This window comes from Sus scrofa, chromosome 9, assembly GCF_000003025.6.
Source record: "Sus scrofa isolate TJ Tabasco breed Duroc chromosome 9, Sscrofa11.1, whole genome shotgun sequence".
NCBI lineage: Eukaryota > Metazoa > Chordata > Mammalia > Artiodactyla > Suidae > Sus > Sus scrofa.
In genome coordinates this window covers 9,314,226-9,336,870 of record NC_010451.4, presented here as the reverse complement: position 1 = coordinate 9,336,870, position 22,645 = coordinate 9,314,226, and the positions used below count along the sequence as shown (strand labels likewise).

At 46.8% G+C, this 22,645-nt stretch overlaps 1 protein-coding gene across 1 annotated transcript; it reads right to left on the bottom strand.

Annotated features, from left to right (window-relative positions):
• NEU3 (neuraminidase 3) lies at positions 2,993 to 21,608 on the bottom strand. The gene is made up of 3 exons (XM_003482565.4): positions 21,304 to 21,608; positions 17,550 to 17,761; positions 2,993 to 8,266 (listed from the first exon to the last, which is right to left on the bottom strand). Exons 2-3 carry the CDS (start codon positions 17,754 to 17,756, stop codon positions 7,187 to 7,189), a joined length of 1,287 nt encoding a protein of 428 aa, XP_003482613.1. The 5' UTR covers positions 17,757 to 17,761; positions 21,304 to 21,608; the 3' UTR covers positions 2,993 to 7,186.

The following is a 22,645-nucleotide window of genomic DNA, read 5'->3' as shown; positions in this document are numbered from 1 at the left end:
TGCTGAAGGACCACCCACCTTGCATGATGGCCTCAGGCCTGGCACAGGGTGCAGCCCCAGGGACTGGCCCACAGTGGGGAAATGCAGAGGCAGCCTCACTATCTCCAACTTGCGGCTCAGTCGGAGACCCACCCAGTGCGCACAGGCTCCTGACCTCACTCTGCACTAGGTCAGCTTCACCTGCTACCAAAGTTCTATGTTTACCCCTCAAAGGAGCTTATGCTCTCATTTGTGTTTCTATTCCTAGTTGATGACAACAAAATCTATGTTTAGGATGACTCTGGGACTTGGAAGGCAGCTGCACTGAAGGTTGAGGGTATTGGAAAGTAATTTCCAGCTGGATCTAGGTTCCCAAGGGGAGAAATTAATGCCTTTCTCTTGGATGAAACAGAAGGGGAAGACCTTCGGTCTGAGAGGCCACTCTAGAGAACTTACTATCACAGGGATCAGCAGAAGCAGCAGCCTCTTACTAGCTGCAGAATGCCCACCCTGTTCCAAGGACCTAAGAGGCACTGCCTCTGCTTTGTAGCAACCTGCAGGGTAAGCATCACCAAGAGTTCTGCTCCTTATTTGCCATATGGCAAAATTATAGACTCCATTACTTACAGGTGTGTGACCTTGCAATATATCATGTGATTGTTGAATGAAATGGGAGAATCTATGTATAACTCTAAGCAGACAGCAGGCACTTTATCCGTGTTATGCCCCTCGCATCGTCTTTCCCACGTTGTGCTATAACCTGGCCCTGCAGTGGGAATGGGGAATAGCAATGACTCAGACCAAGTCCCTTCCTACTTGAAGCTGAGATTTCCTTTTCTATATACAGGCTGGGCCATTCCTTAGTAAGGGAGCAAAAGGTCTGGGGCGAAGTCAGAAAATTGGGCAAAATCATAAAGCCTGTGGTTTGCTGAGGATGCGACGGAGGCAAGGCCAGATGGCTGTCCAGCTTTGGCGAGCCCTCCTCAGTGGGCCACGCCTTCCTCTCCTCCCCTCCATCCATCGCCCTCGTTTTCAGCCTAACTGTCCAGTGTTGCCAGTGAAGGTGAAGGAGTGAAGTCATTTATCCCCTATCTACAGTAAATGACTCCATTTCCTAAATTCTCTTGAGGATTCGCTAGCTCATCAGATCCACACGACTCCGAGGTGAATCTCAGGGCTCGGAGCATGCTCCTGCCATAGGTGAATAAATGGGTTCCCAGAGAGGGCCCATCAGGTCAGGCCAAGACCCTGGACTCCTGACTTCCTAGTCTGGTCCTTTCTCCATTCCATCCCAGTGTCTCTCCTGGTAATATACCCTTCAGGTAACACTGTCAAACTTTAGTAGACTCAACTGACATTTCTCACAGCTTGTAGTTCTGCTCCAGGGAGTGACTGACAGGTTGTGGTACCAAGTAATCAAAGTTTATATTCCCCTGGTTGCAAGCTATATACATCCAGTCCATATTCGCTTAAGAAATAAATAAAAATCAAAGGTCGGGGGTCAGATTCCCGTAACAGGGAGGATCCTCGTGGATGACATCAGGACTGGCGTTGCCTGGCTCAGTTCTTTCAGGCTTCTGCCCCATACAGGCATTGTCCCCTGGCTGAGGGCGAGATGGCTCGTTGTGTTCCCAGGCCTCCAAACTTCCCAGTTTAATGCTCCCAGCAAAACAGAGAGTTTACCTGAAATGCTATTCTTCTTCCTTCGAATATGCTATTACTAAATCCCTAGGAAGATAAAGGGACAAAATCTTCAAGTTACTAAAACTCTAAAGAGGTCTGAAAGAACTCCCAAAGTTAAATCCATGGCATCCGCTCTCTTGTACTCCATTTTTGGTATAAGGATATGTTTTATACTCATTAGATTTATGCAAATCTTACCTACTATTTGAAATATTCAAAAGGATCAGCTATACTAAATTTGTAACTGGTAATTATATTTAAGCAGTTTAATCAAATTTGTCACTGTTTAAATATTCAAGAGGTTTTCAATGTTTTATTGAATGAGTTTAATAAACTAAGCACTAGACTTTATATAGTAGTGCACATTCCTCTCAAACCCACAGGTCCCTGTTAGTAATCCAACAGAACGTACAAGAATAAAATAGATCATTGGATTTTAAAAAGTGATAATATAAATAATTATTGTAAAACAGTTTTGGGGGGGGCTGCACTCGAGGCATATGGAGGTTCCTAGGCTAGGGGTCAATAGGAGCTACAACAGCCAGCCTACACCACAGCTCATGGCAATGCCAGATCCTTAACCCACTGAGCAAGGCCAGGGATCGAACACACACCCTCATCATTCCTAGTTGGATTCGTTTCCGCTGCACCATGATGGGAACTCCCTGTAAAATGATTTTTAAGAGGAAAATGAGAAGTTCTCAGAACTTCATTTATTCTTTCATCTTTATATTACTTAGTGTTATGACGAAAGGCTCATTTGAAAGTTTTTCAATAGTCAATTTAAGAAAGCAGATTGACCTACTTAAGTAGAACTTGAGGATTTTTGCTGAAACATTTGACAAAGTTCAGCAGTGCATTAAGCATTTCAATGGGACAAACCGTCAAGTAAAAACCATGAGTTAAGTTAAAGCTATCACCCCACTTAACTGAGGAAAATATGTGTGGCCTCTCCAGCTTCCATTTAAGAATAACCTCAAGGTTATTTTCAAAATAGAAAGACACGCAGTGACAAGCATGGGGCTGGTGTCAGCCAGGGGTGATTCTGTGCATCCTAAGTCCTCCACTTAATGGCTAGTATGTAATATGCAGCCAAACCAGTCACGCTAATCTCTGCCCTGCTTCTCTCAGAAGGAAACTATGTTCAAATGACAGTGTGTGAAAATGCAAAGGATTATTATTAATCAGGTTTTCGGAAAGTTAAAGTTCTTATGAAAAGCAAGAAAGTGCCTCAAATTCATTTTTTGAAAGTAGTTGGCTGCAAACTAAATATAAGTATCAGGGTGATAAATGTCTCACTGTTTCCTCAATGACAACAAAACAGTAGCCATCAGAATTAAGCTATTTATTCATCTTCCTTGTTTCCAAGAGTCATGGTGGTTCTTATAGTACAGAGAGCATTTCTGGCACTTGGCATCACAAAGCCAAAGCACACCCAAACGCACTGAGCCCTGGTATCTCCCTGAGTCCCAGAGAATCCACTCTGCCACAGAGGGGGATTCCAGTGCAGTGAGAAGCCCCAAGTCAAAGCTTGGCTTTAGGCTTGGGCTGTGATCCTGGGACAGCCAGGCAGGACGCAAGCTGAAGCCTGAGAGCAGCTCACTTGCGGCAAGTGCTGTGTGACTGGCCTGGATGTAGGTCCCCACAGAGGAGACTCATTTGGACCCAGCATTCAATAGGCTGAGAGTGCCGTGCCAGCCACAGAGGGACACAACCCCTCCTCCCATGGGGGGACTCGCCTGCCCTTTCAGTCAGCTCCAGAAGGCCAAGGGTCTTTGACCCCTTTGTTCATTCAGCACACCTTTACTGCTGTCTATTCTATGCCAGGCCCCATGCGAGGTGCAGAGGACAGAGAGGCGTCAGACACAGTCCTTACCTTCAGGGAATTCAAAATAGGAAAGAAAAATGTATTTAAAAATAAGTCACTGTGGTTCAAAGTAAAAAGGATGCAGAGAGGTGTGAGACGGACTTGGCCCTCAGGGAGTTCCCAACACAGACAATAACTCAGGGCAGCCTGGGTTAAGAACCAAGGAGCTCGGGCCATGCATTCTGGCAGCACAGGCAAGGATAACGCGACAGCCACTGGGTAATGCAGTGGGGAAGCTTTGCAGCTTTTTGGAGAAGTCTTAGCAGCCTAATCTGCCCAAAGTGGAAGTAATGAGCCCTGCTGCCCTCGGGCCCACCTCTGTGCCAGCTTGCTTATCCCTGGCTGCAGCTGCATGACACCCTGTGGGTATCTGAGGGGAGCCTGGTGATCAGGAGGAGCAGGTCCAAATTACAAAGGCCTGCAGTAAACGTTAGGGGCCCAGGAGTGAGTGAACCAGGCGTTAGCATAAGCCGGGCCAGTGGCTGAATGAGGAGGCTGGTCTGGGTGCATACCAGTGGGAGGCCCCTAGGTGGGCCTTCCTGCACCCCTAACAGAGGGCCATCTGCGCTGGATGGGTCCATCCTAAGGGTCCGAGGACAGGGCCCGGGCCTCGGGACCACAGCCTACACAGTCTTCTCTTCATGCTGCTAGACTGCAGGCCTCCAGTCTGCGTTCCTCTTTTCTTCACAGCTGCCATCACCTGCTCTATCTTTGCCATTTTCCCAACATGCTGTGGCTGAAACTGGCTGTTAGGGAACCAATTCCTGGTATAGGTCCCAGGCCCTGAGGACCCTGACGAGGTGGAGTGCCTACAGCCCTTTCTGCTTGTCACCTGGCACACAGAGAGCTTAAAGTTACAGGTTGCGTCAGAACTTGTGCAGCCTGACCGGTGTGGGCCTCTTTCCCTTCCCACACATTTCAGCAACAGCTCTAGCCTGCTGTCATTTTGCCTTCATAGCAGCCACCACCCACACTATCTCTCCAGCCCAGGCGTTGTCTGTGCCCCTTTCTCTTTCTTCCTAAAGGTGCTAGGACTCCCACTTGCTGTTTTTTTTCCTTCAAAGCTGCTGTCACCCCTCTGCTCCTTTCCCTAATCCTTATCCTGGATGGCCCCTGCCCCCAGTCCTCTTTTCTTGCTATACTTGAAACACACACATAGGTCCTTCACCTATTAAGAGTTTCACTGTTGGCGTTCCCGTCGTGGCTCAGTGGAAACGAACCCGACTGGTATCCATAAGGACACAGGTTCGATCCCTGGCCTTGCTCAGTGGGTTAAGGATCTGGTGTTGCCATGAGCTGAGGTGTAGGTTGCAGACTTGGCTCAGATCCCACATGGCTGTGGCTGTGGCGTAGGCCGGCGGCTACAGCTCTGATTTGACCCCTAATCTGGGAATTTCCATATGCTGCAGATGTGGCCCTAAAAAAAAAAAAAGGACACATACAAAAAAAGTTTCACTGCTAGTCTTCAAGGAGAAGCAAACATGAGGCAAAGAGGAAGAAGAAAGAGGCAACTGAAAGATGGATGAGATATCTTAGGACAACTGGACATCTGTGGTCCTCAGTGGCATTAGACTTGGCTCCCTTCCTTGACTCCCTTTTTGGATGGTCCCGAAGGAGTCCCATGTTATCTTCTCCACCCTCAACTCTGGCTGTATAACTTAGCCACCTCCCCATTCCTGTCTACTTGAGGTATGCTCAGGAAAGCTGTGCTGACGGAGGAGTTGCTACTACTCAGAGGAGGGGGCCTCCCTTTCAACTCTCTCCCCTCCCCAGTTCCTACCTGTACCCCCGACTCTGCCCACTCCCGGAGCCCAACCCCTCTCCACTTGCCAACTTGACAGAGGTCCTCTCTGACGGCGGCTTCACATAGAGAAGTAGAGATGACTAGTCACCATTTCTCCCACCTGCTGAAGGTCCCACATGCCAGGCTAAATGTAAACACCCTTCAGCCGGCCAGGTGGAGCTATTGCTTTTCAACCAGGGAATGGCAACAGAAAGGACCTCACATTATGCACAGGCACCCAACTGGAGAAATAGTTAGATAAACATACAAATGAGTAAATGAATGATCATAACCAGGTATTGGGAAGATAACTTTGGCACATGTATGGGAGGCTGGGGGGATTTTTAAAAGCCACATTAAGCCCTGGGCTTAAGCCATATGCAGAAGTAGGTGAAGTTAATCTCTCCTTTCATGCCGTAGGACTTTCTGCCATCTGACTGGTGTGTCTGCAACCCCTGGCCCCCTAGGCTGTGTGTCATGACTCAAACCTGCTCTCCAGGATCATTACCCAGCACCCAAATATATGCACCTGGCACCTGTTTAGGGCAATACCCACCCAAAACAGGGACAAAAAAGAAATCTCTCATGATAGAAATGTCTGTCACAGTAACAGGCGAGGGGGGAAACGACCTAAAATAAGAGCAGCCATCTGCTGTCATCTGAGAGACCCGGCTCTGGCAAAGTTCAGCCCCAGACAGAGAAGCATTCCCTCCTTCCCCATCAGTGATTTTGGTAGATCCAAACACACAGGCCTGATGCAGAGGTTTGGGAGTCTGGAGAGCTTCCTGATGGGCCCAGACAGCACCCTGGAAAAAACAAACTGAGAAACCCAGCAGCGTGGACAAGCCCGGGGCAGATGCCTCCAGGAACCAAGGAAGATGCAACTAAGATAATGACATTAGGAGCTACCATCACTCCTAACTTAGAGCCCAGCATCTACAAACTGCCCCACCAGTTGCATTTATCTTCTTCCTCTTCCAACCCTACCACCTGTGAGCTCCTCGAGGGCAGAGACCGTGGGAAGTTTTGTCCAGTGCTTTACAGTCCTAACGAATGTCCTTTTCCCATTAAGAACTGTCCTAATAAATGAACTTCCAGTTCATCTTTCATAGGAGTCATGCCATCAGAGTCCAGAAGTACCACTATCAAGGACCACTGGGACACTGAGCTTCTCATTTTCTCTGTCGGAGAGAATGCTTGCGGGCTGAGGCAGGGAAGCTTGAGCAGAGCTGCAAAGCTGGAGAACATAGGTGACCTCATGATTCTACTGTTCTGTCCAGCTTCTCTAGAGAGCCTGGAGAGCTCTGAGCATGATTAGAAGGGTGTGGGTGTTTTGTTATTAAAAACAGGACAGTCCATCTGGACCTTCCTTTGTGCCGGGACATCTGCTTGTAACTTCATGCTTGGATAAGTGGCAAGCCATTGGAAAAGCTGAGTCACTGGACTTCCATTTTGAGATCAGAGTCCCATATGCAGCCAGGACTTGCTGATCAGGGAGCATGCAGGCCCTGGGCCTCTCCTAGGAATGGGAAGAAGTAAAAAAATCCCAGAACCAAGCCTCTCATTCTACAGATGGAGACCTGAGGCCCAGAGAGTTCAGGTGACATGTCCAAAGTCCCAGAGCAAGCCAGTGACAGAGCCAGAACTACATCATGGTCTCTCAACCCACCGTCCAGTGCTCTTCCCACTGCAGGAGCTATGGCATGATTTTCATTTTGCTCTTTGGAGGAGAAGTGAAGAATGGTCGGGAGCAGAGTATTACATTTTTGGATTCCTTGTGGACTTCGGTAACCTCTGCTATCCTGGCTTCCACTGTCCTGGCAGTGGTTGCCTCCCAGGGCAATCCTTCTAACGACAGTTGGGTCCTAAGCCAATTAGCTTTGAGCTGGCTCAGAGTTCCTGTCAGGGCTGGTGCAGTCCCCCCGCACATGGCTCAGGATCTCTCGGTCTGTAAACAGGCGGAAGGCAATCTGCTCACACTCCTGCTTGGCCCCACATTCAAACAAACACCCAAACAAACCTTCCTTCTCCAGGGCAGCCAAATCAGAGTAACCACAGGGCCCACAGTGCAAAATCCAGGGGCGGGACCAGCAGGCAGCCTCCGAGGGGCTCTGGTTGAGGTAGATGCCCAGGTTGACCCTCCGTTTCTTACTGGTTGGGTGTGAGTACAAGAGCCATGATTCTGACAGGGTTCCAGCTCCCCTCTCTGGCCTCCATGAACTGCCCAGCAGAGGGCTCTGTTGAACGGTAGGAACGTCCTTGCCAGCAGGGTCCTGGTGCCCACTTGGGATCTCCAGGGGCTGGAAACTCACCACGCTGCCTTGGCAGCCATGCGGAGGCTCACAGAGCTGTTGGTTCAGGGCTGGACTCTGAAAGCATTCACCATGGTCAGTGCTGAGCGCCTCCGCCCGACACCTGTTTGGTGTCCGGGCACTACAGTATAGCACAGGTTGACCAGCCCTACTGGTCACCTCTGCCACTTGGCACTCCACTGTCACCGTGGGCTTAATAAGCCTGCCATGGTGCCATGTGGCTCCTAGGTCATCACTGTAGATCATCAGGGAATGAGGCCTGGCTTTGTAAAGGAACCGAAAGCAAAAGAACCGGTAAGGGATGTAGTAGGTGTATGCAGGGATGACCAGCCTCCCCGACTGCAGCTGGATGCCATGCCCTGGGCCCACAGCAAATGTGGCCCAGTGCGCCACATCCGGGCCAATGACCTCCTCGGTCAGGTCCCTCACCTCACTCCACGAACAGCCAGAATCCTGACTGCAGATGAAGCAGAGGCGGGCAGCATTCCTGCCCGATACGATCTGTTGACACTCAGTGACGTGGCCCCGCACACAGATGAAGAATAGGTACACGAGGCCATTCTTCCGCTCCCACACAGGACAGGGGTTCATGGTCCGATGCCCAGGTAACGTGGCTTCCATTAATGGCTTCATGGGCTCCCACTAAACAAGGGGAAAAGCGAGAGAGCAGGAGTGAAAGACTAATAGGAAGACATGAGGCTCATTAAAAGCATTAGCACTTCTCAGAGATAAGAAATAAATGGTACTGAAATCAATAAAATCGTGAACGCGCAAGTGTTCACTGAACCTTCCAATCTCCTCTGTCTGGAACACTCTCGCCACCCTGCCTCGATGTCCACGTCATCTTCCCAAACCCAACTCAAGGTCACCTCCTTTATGAAGCCTTCCATGAGCCTCCCTCCCCAACCCTACCGAAGACAAAGCAGTGGTTTCCTCTTTGTACACAAAGAAGAGTTACAGCACATATCACATGTCATACAGGTAGACCTTGGAGATACTGTCATTCAGCTCCAGGTCCCTGCAATAAAGTGAGTCACATGAAATTTTTAGCTTCCCAGTTTTTAAGTTTTATTTACTATATACTATAGGAAGTGTGCAATAACATAACGTCAAAAAAGTCACACCCCGATGTACACACCTTAAGTTAAAAGTACTTTATTGGAGTTCCTGACTAGTGACCATGAGGACACAGGTTCAATCCCTAGCCTCACTCAATGGGTTAAGGATCCAGTGTTGCCATGAGCTGTGGTATAGCTCACAGATGCAGCTTGGATCTGGCACTGCTGGGGCTGTGGTGTAGGCCAGCAGCAGCAGCTCTAATTTGACCCCTTAGCCTGGGAACTTCCATAGGTCATGGGTGTGGCCCTAAAGACAAGAGACCAAAAACAAAAACAAAAAACTTTATTGCTAAAAAATGCTAACCATCATCTGAGCCTTCAGCAAATTGTAATCTTTTTGCTGGCAGAGGGTTTGAAATATCTCAAGAATTACCAATATGTAAGAGACTCAAAGTGAGCAAATACTGTTGGAAAAATGGTGCCAACTTGCTTGACACAGAGTTGCCACAAACCTTCAATTTGTTAAAACTATTGTATTACCTATGAAGCACAGTAAGGTGAAGTGCTGTAAAATGAGCTATGTGTGTAATTTTTTAATGTGATTGGCACCCTTCTTAGACTATGAGTCTTTTGAATATAGAAAGTGAATTATTCTAATAACTGCATCACTAGTGCCTAGCACATGATGGAAGCAAAATATTTTTTTTAAAAGACACCCCCCACAAAAAGAAAAGGAAGCAAAGCAAAGCAGACAAATATGGAAATTTTAGGCAAATAAAGGGAAATTTAAGGTTTTTTTGTTTTGTTTTTTCCTTCCTCTAGTACCCTGGGAGGCAATTCAAACAATGTCATTAAAAACTAAAGCGGAGGAGTTGCTGTTGTGGCTCAGCAGAAACGAATCAGACCAGCGCATATGAGGATGTGGGTTTGATCTCTGGCCTCGCTCAGTGGGTTAAGGATGCAGCATTGCCGTTATGGTGTAGGTCACAGATGTAGCTCAGATCTGGTGGGCTGTGGCTGTGGCTGTGGCACAGGCCAGTAGCTATAGCTTCAATTTGACCTCTAGCCTGGGAACCTCCATATGCTGCAGGTGTGGCCCTAAAAAAAAGAAAACCAAAAAACCCTCAAGCAGAGAGTCAGAGATACCTAGTTCAAAGCCTGCATTCATCACTTATCTTGTGATCTTGACCAAGTTACTTCATCTCACTTTATCTCATTTCTTCATCGGTTGAATGGAGGATCTAATAGTGTGCTCACAGAGGAGCTGGTAAGAATAAAAAGTGAAACGAAGCCTCGTCAGACATCACAAAGATCTAATTTCCATTAAAATATTTTAAAAATGATATTAGAAACTGGTAAGAAAATTTCCAAAAACCCAGAAGAATTACACAAAGAATAAGATCAGACAACTCACAGAAAGAGGAAAAAACAAATTAAAATGTGAAGGAAAAGGACTTCCAATTACAACAATTTGAACCAAACTTTCTACTAAGAACTAAGATAGATAAAAAATTAAGAAAAAAACATCACCTGAAAGCACCAGAGAGCAAAAAAGGCCATGAAGAATTATAATTATAGGCCAAGAACTGAGAGAAGTTCATTCAGAGAGGCTGCTGTGGTATTTTGAGTACCTTTTCCCCTGACGTATCTCTAATTCTCAAAGAGGTTGAGAAGCTGAGCAGTTCATCTGAAAGCCCTCTGGGGCTAGAAGGACAAAAATTAGAAGTCCTGGTAAGGGCACCACACTTTGGAAAACCTTAGCTAAATCCCCAGGAGTAAGGGTGAAACTGAAGTACACCAGCCCTTACAAACATCACTCTAGAAAACTGGTTGCTTTTATCTACTAAAGTGGCACATGAACACATACCCTGCAATCCAGTAATCCCATTTGTAAATATAAACCCAACAAAAGTGCATGCACACAGTACTGAAAACATGTCCAGTATCTATACACGTAATGGCTAACCTGAACAGGCAACAAGAGTAGAAGGGCTCAATTCACTGTGTGCAGTCATACAATGGAAAACTATGTAACAATGAAAATGAAAAAAATGATAGCTGTCACAACAATCTGGATAAACCTCAAGAATACTGAACAAAAAAAGCCAAACATGAAGAATATATACATTAAAAACAAACAAAACTAGGAGTTTGCATCGTGGCACAGTGGTTAATGAATCCGACTAGGAACCATGAGGTTGCGGGTTCGATCCCTGCCCTTGCTCAGTGGGTTAAGGATCCGGTGTTGCCATGAGCTGTGGTGGAGGTTGCAGACATGGCTCTGATCCCGAGTTGCTGTGGCTGTGGTGTAGGCAGGGGGCTACAGCTCCGATTAGACCCCTAGCCTGGGAACCTCCATATGCCGCGAGAGTGGCCCAAGAAATGCCAAAAAGACAAAAAAAAAAAAAAAAAAAAAAAACAAACAAAAAAAAAACTAGAGAACTGTAACTCTGGCTCCTAAGTACCTATGGGAAGAGAAGCTTCTGCAGTGCTGGCAATAGTCTATTTCTTAAGCTGAGCGGTGAGTCCAGGAGTGTTGGCTTTGTCGACACACACAGCTGACATTTATGTTTTATGCATTTGACACTTGTTTTATGTTTTCTGTATCTCTGTTACCATTTTACATTGAAAAAATTTTAAAAGGGGGTATTAGGATTACGTACTTGTATTTCGTTGTTTCTGTATAAAGCACTGGAAGCATACATTTGAAATAGCAGTGACTGCCCCTAGAAGGTGGAGGCCTGGGAATGGGATGTACACTTTTTATATGGTTTTTATCCTTCAGCTGTAAAAATGTGTTAACTTCCCAAAACAAGGTGAAAGAAAATGAATTCCTGCATGAATGAGCAAAACATATCAAACAAAGCTCAGATCACAGAATCTCGGCATCATAAGGACTTTGTGCTAACTCTGTCCTACAGAAGATTCTCCTCTAAGTCTTGTGGACAAGGCCATTCAGTGTCTCCTTGAACTAGTCTAGGAACATGGAACTCACTCTCTTTGGGGCAGCCCATTCCATACCAGAGTGCCTTATAACTTCAAACATGTACCAAAGTCGACTTAAATTGTTGGGCAGAAGCCCATCTTCCTCCACAAAGCTCTCCCAGATTGGCCAATCGATCAAAGACCGCTTCCTAAATGCTCCCAAATGGCGCTGTTTCTCTCTGAAACTGTATGCATGAGAAGTCACATCACTATCTGATCTGACTGCATTTTAAACTGATGGAGGCAGGGACCTCAGTCCCCTGTGACTCTCAGGAAATTGAGGCCCAGAAGGCCACCTGCAGGAGGGAATAGCCAGGCCTGCCTCAAGGGGGAGTGAAAAGGCACCCACAGAGGCTACTCCAGAGCCTTGCAGATACTACCAGAAAGAGGAGGTACAGAAAGTGCTGTGGATGTCAGAGACAGAAAAGACTGTGTCTGGACACAGAGAATCCAAGGAGAAATCACCCTGACTCTGCTCACCTTCACTGCACCCACTTCAGTATCAGCTTAGATGCCGTGCCCTGCACCAGAGCCTCTCTGATCCCCACTGCATTTCCCCCTCTAAGGAAACACTTCACTTGTCATGGACCTGCCCTGTGACACCTGATGGATTCTGAGTGGGCGTTTTTGACAGTTCTCTCTGTGCCCAGCTTTGCTTTCTCTCTGCGGTTTGGTTGTGCAAATTCTTCCCAAGAGGGATCAGAGTCTTATCAACTTTTGTATCCCCTCCATTCACAACATCCCCCAACCTAATGCCTGTCCTTTGTAGAGAAAAGGAGCTAGGAGATGCTCTCAGATGAAAACAATCATCTATAAACAATGTATGGAGGCTTCTCTCCATGCTCCTCCAGGACCTATCTCCCCTCCCTTACAAGTGCCAACAAAAAGGTCTAAGGAGGCTTAATTTCTACTGTCACCCTGGGGATAGTGCCCCGTCTCCTCAGCACCCTGTGGGGCAGACCAACACCTTATGGATAGCACTGAATATGGGATCTGATGAGAAGTAACAGCTGCAAACTCATCTGGATGATTAAGATTGCTCAGATCAACAACCCTGAGCAGGATCCAGGAAGATTTAAGAAATCCATTAGCACAGCTACTCCCTTTGGGAACAGAAGGGGAAAAAAATGATTGGGTTGTCTTGCCATTGGCAGTCAGAAGCTCAGTCATCCTTACTAGCTGAGAGGAGCAAATGATATGGGCGGAATCATTTTGCTAGTCAGCGGAAACGAATGTGACTAGCATCCATGAGGATGCAGGTTTGATCCCTGGCCTCACTCAGTGGGTTAAGGATCCAGTGCTGCCGTGAGCTGTGGTGTAGGTTGCAGATGCGGCTCAATCGGGCACTGATGTGGCTGTGATATAGGCCAGTGTCTACAATTCCAATTCAACCCCTAGCCTGGGAACCTCCACATGCCAAAAGTATGGCCCTAAAAAGACAAAAAAAAAAAAAAAGATTTGGGCCAGATAATGTCTAATATAAAGTTGACATGAAGCTGGAAGGAACTGTGAACAAAACATGAAAGTGTAGAAAGATTAGAAATGATCTCAACCAGATGGGAGTAGTAGGATATAAACAAGCTAAGGTCTGACAGAAAAAACCAGTCTTGAGATAAAAAACTTAGATGGAGAACATGATTAAAAAACAGCAAATGTGGAGTTCCCGTTGTGGCGCAGTGGAAATGAGTTTGACTGGTATTCATGAGGATGCAGGTTCAATCCCTGGCCTTGCTTAGTGGGCCAGGGATCCGGCAATGCCATGAGCTATGGTGTAGGTCACAGATGCGGCTCAGATCTGGCATAGATGGGGCTGTGATGTAGGCCGGCAGCTATAGCTCCAATTTGACACCCAGCCTGGGAACTTCCATATGCTTCAGGTGTGGCCCTAAAAAGCAAAAACAAAAAACAAAACAAAACAAATATAAGAGCCAACAAGCATATCAAAAGATACTGAACACTGATAGTAATTAGGGAAACGCAAGTTGAAATGATGATATCGCTTCCTATCTATTAGGATGAAAATTATCAAAAAAAAAAAAAAAACAGGAAACAAAATAAGCATTGGTGAGGCTACGGAAAGATTGTGCTGTTAGTGGGAATATAAAATGGTGTGTCACTGTCTGTGGAAAACAAATAGAGGTTCCTTAAAAACTTAAAATAGAATTACCACATGTACTAGCAATTCAATTTCTTAGGTCTATAATCAAAGAACTGAAAAAAACTCTCAAAGAGATGTTTGTACATCCATGTTCCACAGCCGCATTATTCACAACAGCCAAAAGGTGGGAGCAACTCAAGAGTCCATCAACCAATAAATAAACACAATAGAATATTATTCAGCCTTTAAAAAGGTAATCCTGACACATGCTACAACATGGATGAACCCTGAGGACATCACACTAAGTGATATAAGCCAGTCACAAATGACAAATACTGCATGATTCCACTTATGTGAAGTATCTAAAATAATCAAACCCATAGAAACAAAGTACAGTAATGGTTTCTAGGGGCTGTGGAAGGGGGTAATGAGTTACCGCTCAGTGAGTATAAAGTTGCAGCCATGCACTGATGAATAAGTTCTAGAGATCAGCTGCACAACAATGAGATACAGTTACAGTACTGCGGTGTTCACTTAAAATGGAGAAAATGGAAAGTTTAATGTTCATTTAAAATGTTGAGTTAATGTTAGGTTGATTTTACTTAACAAAATCTCTCTCTCTCTCTCTCTCTTTTTTTTTTTTTTTTTTGTCTTTTTGCCTTTTCTAGGACCGCTCCCATGGCATATGGAGGTTCTCAGGCCAGGGGTCGAATTGGAGCTACAGATGCTGGCTTACGCCAGAGCCACAGCAACATAGGATCTGAGCCGAGTCTGTGACCTACACCACAGTTCATGACAATGCTGGATTCTTAACCCACTGAGCAAGGCCAGGGATTGAACCTACAACCTCATGGTTCCCAGTCAGATTCATTAACCACTGAGCCATGACAGGAACTCCAACAATTAAAAATCTTTTACCACAATTAAAAATCTTTTAAAAGAACATAAAATGTGAAAAAGACTTGGAAGTTTTCATTGACCATCTACTTAACACTTATGCAGTTACCAAAAAAGTAACTGCTATTTTAACTTAGGTTGTATTGAAAGGATCTAAGACAGGATAGGCAGCTCTCTGCTGAGCAGGTCAATCTATCCTTGGGGTCCTAAGTTCCATTCTAATTACCATACTTGAAAAAAGACACTGACATCCCAGACCACGTCCAAGGACAGTAATCAGTTTTCAAGGGACCAAAAACTAAATCAAGACTGTGGCCTAGGGAGCCGCTCAAAGAACTGAAGCTGTTGAACTCAAAAAATAGAAGGTGTGAACACTGCTTACAGGTACATCCAAGAGTAGCTCTCCAGAACAGGGACTTTATAGAAGGTACAGGTGGACTTCTCCAAAAGGGTAATTATAGGAAAGTACACTTACCACTGAAGTTCCTCATTTGAGGAGTTGTAAAAGTGGAACCTTAAGATGACTAATGAGTTCCTACTAGGAATATGCAATTGCTATTATTTAATTACATATTTAATTACATCTGCAGATAATGAAACAGAGTCAAGTATTCAAGGTCACAGCCAAAAAATGATAGGTCTTGCCTGACTCCAAAGCCATGCTCTTCTTAACCACTAAGCTATTAGTAGCCACCAGTGGACTACAGAAGATTTCTATACTGGGAAAGAAGTTGGGCTGATAATTCTTCTAAGACTCTACAATTAAGTAAATGAGAGAATGAATGTGAATAAAATAAAGAGAAGAGAGAAGCGTTAAAGTGGGCACATCTCTGAATGTGTGTGACTAGCGGGTAGTGAGGTTATGGTAACAGATAAAAATCGCTTAACTGCCTGTCTGTGGCAGAAAGGAGGGCAACATAACCACAGCATTGCCTGAAGGAAACCACGAGCCAGAATTCCCAGCTGGGCTGCAGGACACCAGTGATATAAGCAGAGCTTTGACCCTGGGAAGCCAAAATAAAGACTCGTGACAAGGTCTAAGATCAAGGACCGGAAATTCCCTAAAGCAAAAAACTTCCCCACAGGGAAACAGAAGTCCTCAAAATCAAAGGCGCGGTGCGTGTAGCTGGCAAGACCCACCTTCAGCATTTGCACTGTAAAGGCAAAGCAAGGCATCCCTTCGGGACATGGAAGTTTGTTGTTATTGTTTTTCTTTTTAGGGTCCCACCTGTGGTATATGGAGGTTCCCAGGCTAGGGGTTAAGTTGGAGCTGCAGCTGCCGGCCTACGCCACAGCCACAGCCAAGCAGGATCTGAGCCATATCTGGGACCTAAGCCACGGCTTGCGGATCCTTAACCCACTGAGCAAGGCCAGGGATTGAACCTGCATCCTCATGGATACTGGTCAGGTTCTTAACCCACTGAGCCACAACGGGAACTAGGACATAGAAGTTTTAGTGGTGATATTTCTGTGAGCAGAAAAGCAGGGCACGTTAGGAGGATTAAAGTACCTCTTATTATAAAAAATGTATGTATGTATATAATGAACTCTCAAATCCATTGTCTCACTTGATCCTCATTTCAGCTAGCTCTGAGAAAAAAAAAAGGCAACAATAAGAAAAATGAGATCTAGGAGTTCCCTTCATGGCTCAGCGGTTAAGGAACCTGACTAGGATCCATGAGGCTGCAGGTTTGATCCCTGGCCTCGCTCAGTGGGTTAAGGATCTGGCGTTGTCATGAGCTGTGGTGTAGGTTGCAGATGCAGCTTGGATCCCGAGTTGCTGTGGCTGTGGTCTAGGCCAACAGCAGGTGTGTCCCTAGAAAGAAAAAAACTAAAAGGGGGGGAGGCAAAAAAAAAAAGGAGGGGGGATCTGAACTGTAGTTCACAGACCCATGGGCAGCAATCATTCTAAAAGGTGCTACTTAGGGACAAGGGCTCCAACCCCTGTTCTGCCACCTATCTGCACACCTTGTGTGCCTAAGACAAGTCACTTTCAGCCCATTTCCTCTTGTAAAATGGAGATAATAATATGTACCCCATATAAAGCATGGAGGAGGAAGAGGAAGAAGAGGGGTACAGGTGTTGTTACCCTCCACTGCATCTTCTGCTGGTTGTGGTCTTAAGCTACCTACCCGTTGGAGCACCAGGATCCCTCCTCAGAAAAACTAGATGAGCAATGCTTACTACTTTGGATGACTTAGGAGGCAAAAAGAGAATGAGAATAAAAAGCATATCACACATTGGCTAAACCCAATGAACCAAAGAAGTCTTTAGTCAGTGTCTGAGTTGGAAGTCTGCTTTTACTGCTTTATTATAGCTGTGTGACCTTGAGCAAGTAGCAACCTCTCTGAGCCTGTTTCCTCAGTTGCAAAATGTAACTGACAACAGTTTCTGGGTCATGGAATGGCTGTGAGATTCAGCGTGCTCCTGGCTCACGATAAGCACTCAGTGAAAGCCACTGCTTTTACTGCTTTTTTTTTCCTCCTCAGCTCTGACACAAGGCTTTTCTTTCACTGATGGAAAAAGGCACAGGAGTTCCCATCGTGGCGCAGTGGTTAATGAATCCAGCTAGGAACCATGAGGTTGCGGGTTTGATCTCTGGCCTTGCTCAGTGGGTTAAGGATCCGGCTTTGCCGTAAGCTGTGGTGTAAGTCGCAGATGCGGCTGGGATCCTGTGTTGCTGTGGCTGTGGTGTAGGCCAGCAGCTGTAGCTCCAATTAGACCCCTAGCCTAGGAACCTCCATATACCACAGGAGTGGCCGTAGGAAAGGCAAAAAGACAAAAAAAAAAAAAAAAAAAGAAGAAAAAAGAAAAAGACACAGACTCTGACATGCTCTGAACAATGTAGAAACCGAGACGCAGGCTCAGATCTGGGATGAAAAGTCACCTGTACTGAGTGCCCAGTCCTCACCCCTCGCCTCAGCACCAGGTGGAGTGCATCCTCGTCCCTGCTCGTGGAGCGCTTCTCTGCAAAGGCCAGGAAAGTGCGGGTGGGGGGGATATAGAGCAGGGCTGGGATCCGGTAGGTGACCCCTCTCTTGTCTTCCTGCTGGAACAGAGGACGGTTGAAGGAGCACGATGTCATTTCTTCCATGACCTCTGCAAGGAGAGGAGGCAGCTAAATGGGTGTCGCAACCAAACGCTGGCTTGTATACAAGTTCTGCTCTAATAGTCTGCTTCTGGAGATCACTGGGAGGCACAGATGTACTCAAATGTTTACATTTTTATACCAAAGTTCCATCATGACCTCCACAGCACAAAGCCAGCAACATACCATTTACCAAGTCTATCTTCCGGACTCTACAGGAATCCTACACAGCCTCGGTCAAGTGCCTCTCCAGAGATTCTAATGTGTGCTTCTGCCAAGAGGTATTACCAGCTCAGATGATTTCTAATGTCAGTTGCTTGTCTTGGAGTTTTTAGGTCATTCAAGTAACATAAATATAAACCCAAATTCATGAGGGAGTGCCTGGGGTTAAGAATTCTCCTGGGAGGGAGTTCCCTTCGTGGCTCAGCAGTTAATGGACCCAACTAGGATCCATGAGCATGGAGGTTTTGATCCCTGGCCTCAGGGGTTAAGGATCTGGTGTTGCTGTGAGCTGTGGTATAGGTTGCAGACTTCAGCTCGGATCCCATGTTGCTGTGGCTGTGGCAGGCAGCTGTAGCTCTGATACCACCCCTGGCCTGGGAACTTCCATATGCCATCAGTTTGACCCTAAAAAGCAAAAAAAAAAAAAAAGCATTTTCCTGGGAAACTTTTCCCTTCTCCTAAAGCCTAGGCAATCTTCTTTGTCCTCTCAGTAGTGAGATTTCTTTTTCCTACTCCAGTCAGAGGATATAGACTTTCAAAGCACCTAGCTTCATTTGGGGATCTCAGTTCCAACCAGAGTCTAACCCGTGCAGGCCCATCATTTTATTCACCGTGACAGCAGGTCTACTAAAACCCAAGCTTCTGGGTAAGTGGGACCAGCAAACATCCAAGGGAGCTGAAGTCAGGTAAAGGGTTTTGCTTACACTTGGTCTTTGGGGCCCTTGAGCTTTCTCTTACTTTCTGGCAAATTCAACCATAAATGAACATTTATCCAACACTGTACAGGTTAGCTAGCCTGCCATTACACTGAAAATTGAAGTCTCAAGGTACATGTTTCAAAGACACTCAGGTGTTCAACTTCTCAGAGGCCCCCAAAGAGAATCAAGCCTGTCACCCAAGCCTTATCTTCCAAATTAATTGTAAAAATAGTCAGGCTGTAGGAGTGAGGCCAAGATCAAGTACACATTTTAGACCACACCTTCTGGGCAATGAACTGAAGAATAAGGTTGCACTGCTTTTAGCTGCAGCCTCCCAGTGTCAATCAAGACAAGCTTTGCCATGGACAGCAGGTGAATGATTTATTTAGCATATGAATTCATTTTTCATGTAAATGATTCATTTCACTCGTTTCTAACTCAAAAAGAGAGAATAAACAAGGCTCACTATCTAACTGGGTAGGGAGGTGGCCTCCTTAGTCCCGAAGAACGGGCTGCCTCACTCCAATTCTGGGCTCACAGTAACTGTCTTCCTCACACCATAGCTGAATACATCTCTCTTTCCCCAATTCAGGCTGTCCTGCTGGAGGGTCAGGCTTTCTTCCAGGCAAGGATCCATCCCTGGGCCAGGCTGGTGTAATGGTTTAGAACACAGGGTTGGACCAGGCCAGGACTACATCAGTCTGGGCATGGCCTTTACTTCCTCTGTGCTTCCAGATCCTCACTTATAAAATTCAGGAGAATGGCTGAGAGAATTAAGACGTTTAAGTGGCCGTTACATGACAGAGTAACCTTGTGCTAACCATTTCTCTCTCTAGGTCTTGGCTTCCTTGCTTAAAAGCTGTGACCCACCATACTTACCTAAGACGATCCAATGAAGAACCCACTCAAAAGTGCCTTATAAACAGTAAAGCACAATGGAGGTAAAAAAGTATTATAAATTCTGATGTCTTCAAAGTTTCGCGTACGGCTTTGCTATCACTGTAGCCATTGGAGTCCCTGTCGTTACTCTTTATTAACTGTGATCATGCTGATCGTGTTGATGACACAGGTAACACAAGAGGTGGCTCTAGCACCGATACCCAAACTATTGGGCCCAAACCATATGCTGGGAGCTAGGGGTAGAGCAGACTCAGATATGGTTCCGCTCTGGAGTAGTTCATTTTAGCAGAGAACTCAAAGTTATTAATTAATTGCTGCTCCATATAATCATCTTTCAACCAAGCCCTGCCTGTTTTCTTACTGGGAGAAAATATAGCATAGTATGGACTTTGAAATCCAAATGGCTTTCACACTTACTAGCAAATCTTTTTACCTCTAAGCCTGTTTCCTCAATTGTAATGGAGGTAATACCATCTATTTCTCCAGCTTTAAGAACAATGTTGGAGTTCCCTTGTGTCTCAGCTCTAACAAACCTGACTAATATCCATAAAGATGAGGTTCTGATCCCTGGCCTTGATCAGTGGATTAAAGATCTGGCCAAGAGCTGCGGTGTAGGTCGTAGATGCTGCTCGAATCCAGTGTTGCTGTGGCTGTGCTGTAGTTTGGCAGCTGTAACGGTGATTCAACCCCTAGCCTGGGAACTTCCACATGCCGTGGGTGCAGCCTTAAAAAGGAAAAAAAAAAAACAAAAAAAAAACAACAGACATATGAAAAGATACTGAACACTGGTATAATTAGGGAAATGCAAGTCAAGACGATATTGCTATCATTTCCTATCAGGATGGCAACTATCAAAAAAAATGAGAAACGAAATAAGCGTTGGTGAGGCTGTGGAAAAACTGCACTGTTGGTGGGAATATAAAATGGTGTGTCACTGTGGGAAACAGTATGGAAGTTCCTTAAAAATTTTAAATAGGGGAGTTCTCATTGTGGCTCAGCGGTAATGAATCCGACTAGTATCCATGAGAATTCGTACTTGATCCCTGGCTGTGCTCAGTGGGTTAAGGACGTGGCATTGTCTGAGCTGTGGTGTAGGTTGCAGACATGGCTCGGATCTGAGCTTGCTGTGGCTGTGGTTAGGCTGGCAGCTGTAGCTTCCCTTCGACCCCTAGCCTGGGAACGTCCATAGGCCGCTACTGCAGCCCTAAAAAACAATGTAATTCCAGACTCCAATTAACTCCGTGTTGCAATCAGTCTCCAGTGAACCCTAGAAGGAGGCCTCCCTATTAACAACTAAACTTAAGGAGCACCCATCAAATGCCAGGCCTCTGAAGACCCCGTGGTCCAAACCCCTCTCCTGGTACACATGGGAAAACTCAGACTCACAGAGGGGAATAAACTCCTCTAAGGCCACTCAGTGATCAGGAACAAAATCTGGACCAAGGCCCAGATCTCTTAAGTTTCAGCTTAGCGCTCTCTGCAGCCCACAGGTCCTCTCTAGTAACGAGGGTCTCGGTTCCCTTTCATCTCCAAGTAAGTGTGGCTTCAGGCGAAGGAAAGCAAGCACAGAGCTGGCGGAGAACACTGCCTACGTCTGAGACCCCGGCCAACTAGGGTGGCTTAGACTCAGTATTTCCCGCGGCTGCAGTACCTAAGCCCACGTGATGCTGCCGAACCTGTGCCCAGTCACAGTGCCCCACAGTCGGGGGCTCCAGTCCTCCAGCCCCACTCACCTGCGTGGGGTCCCGGCTCCTCCTTCGCTCGGGGCAGAGCTGGCCGCGAGGCCAAGCCTTCACGTCCCGGATACCGACGTCCGGGAGAATGCCCAAGGCTGGGGACACCGAGGCAGGAGAGCGAGACTGCGGACACGGTCACAGGCCACGGAAAGTGGAGAAAGAGGCGACAGAGACATAGAGGACAGTGCGGTGGCTGACAGACCCGGGACGCCACGAAGAGCCGGTAGGAAAGCGGGGCGGGGACGTGCGGAAGCCGCGGCGGGCGGAGGTTGGGACCTGCCGTTGGCTGCGGCGGGGAGTCGGCCCCGCCCCTCGGGCGGGCGTAGGCGAGGCCCCGCCCCCGCCCGCCCGCTCCCCCGCCACCCCGCGGGGTTCCCCTTGCGGCCCTGCCTGGGACGTCACCCTGCTTTCTCCAGCTCCCGGTGCTTGGGACTTGGGACTTCCCGGTCCTTCTCCGACCCCCGGACTACCACCCGCTCCAACTCGGGCCCAACTTCAGTCTCCGACGAGCGCTCCGCTCCCTGGCTCCGCCCCACCCCCTTCCACTTCCTCACCCTCGTCTTCAGTCCCCTGGCCTCGCGCTCTCACCTATTGGCTGCGGGTTTGTTGCTAAGTATCACCGCCTAAAACTTCCCTGAACAGCTTGAGAGTTGAGCAAAGGTTCCAGGTTTCGGAGGTGACTCCGCCAAAAGGTTCAGAGATGCAGAGCATTGGGCAGCCCACCCTTTAAAAAAATGATAGATATTATTTTTATATATGCGTGTGTGTGCGTATATAAAAATGTATGAGAAAAAATAGTATAGGTTATAACACGCTGAATAAAATAAAACCCCGTGAGTTCATACTGTTAAGCGCAAATGAGTAAAGAGGAGGGAAAGGACAGCTCTTCCTTTGGTAGATTTCCAATTATTGAATGTAGCACGTGCCTGAATACAGAATGGCTTATGTTGAACACCTGGTTTCCTTTTGGGAGTTTGGAATTTTGATACATGCCAGGCGACAGTGCCCACATGGCCAACCTCCAATGAACACCAGGTACGGAGTCTCTCATGGGTACTCTAGGCAGGAACGTGGCACACACGCTGCATTGCATTGCTCGGGGAAATTGTGCTTAGTGTTGGAACCGAGCTACTGCTCTGGGGGGGTCTTAGGCACACAAGCCTTTCTGATTGTTCTTAGGGAATAAGCCTGAGCCTCCATGACCTTCCCTGAGTTCCAAAGGGCAGTTGCTAATCAGGGAAGGGAAGGGAGGCAGAGACCCGAGAGGAGCAGTGCAGCCCTGGGGCAGGGCCCTGGTTCCTCCTTAAGGAATATACATAATAACAATTTTGAGCCTTTC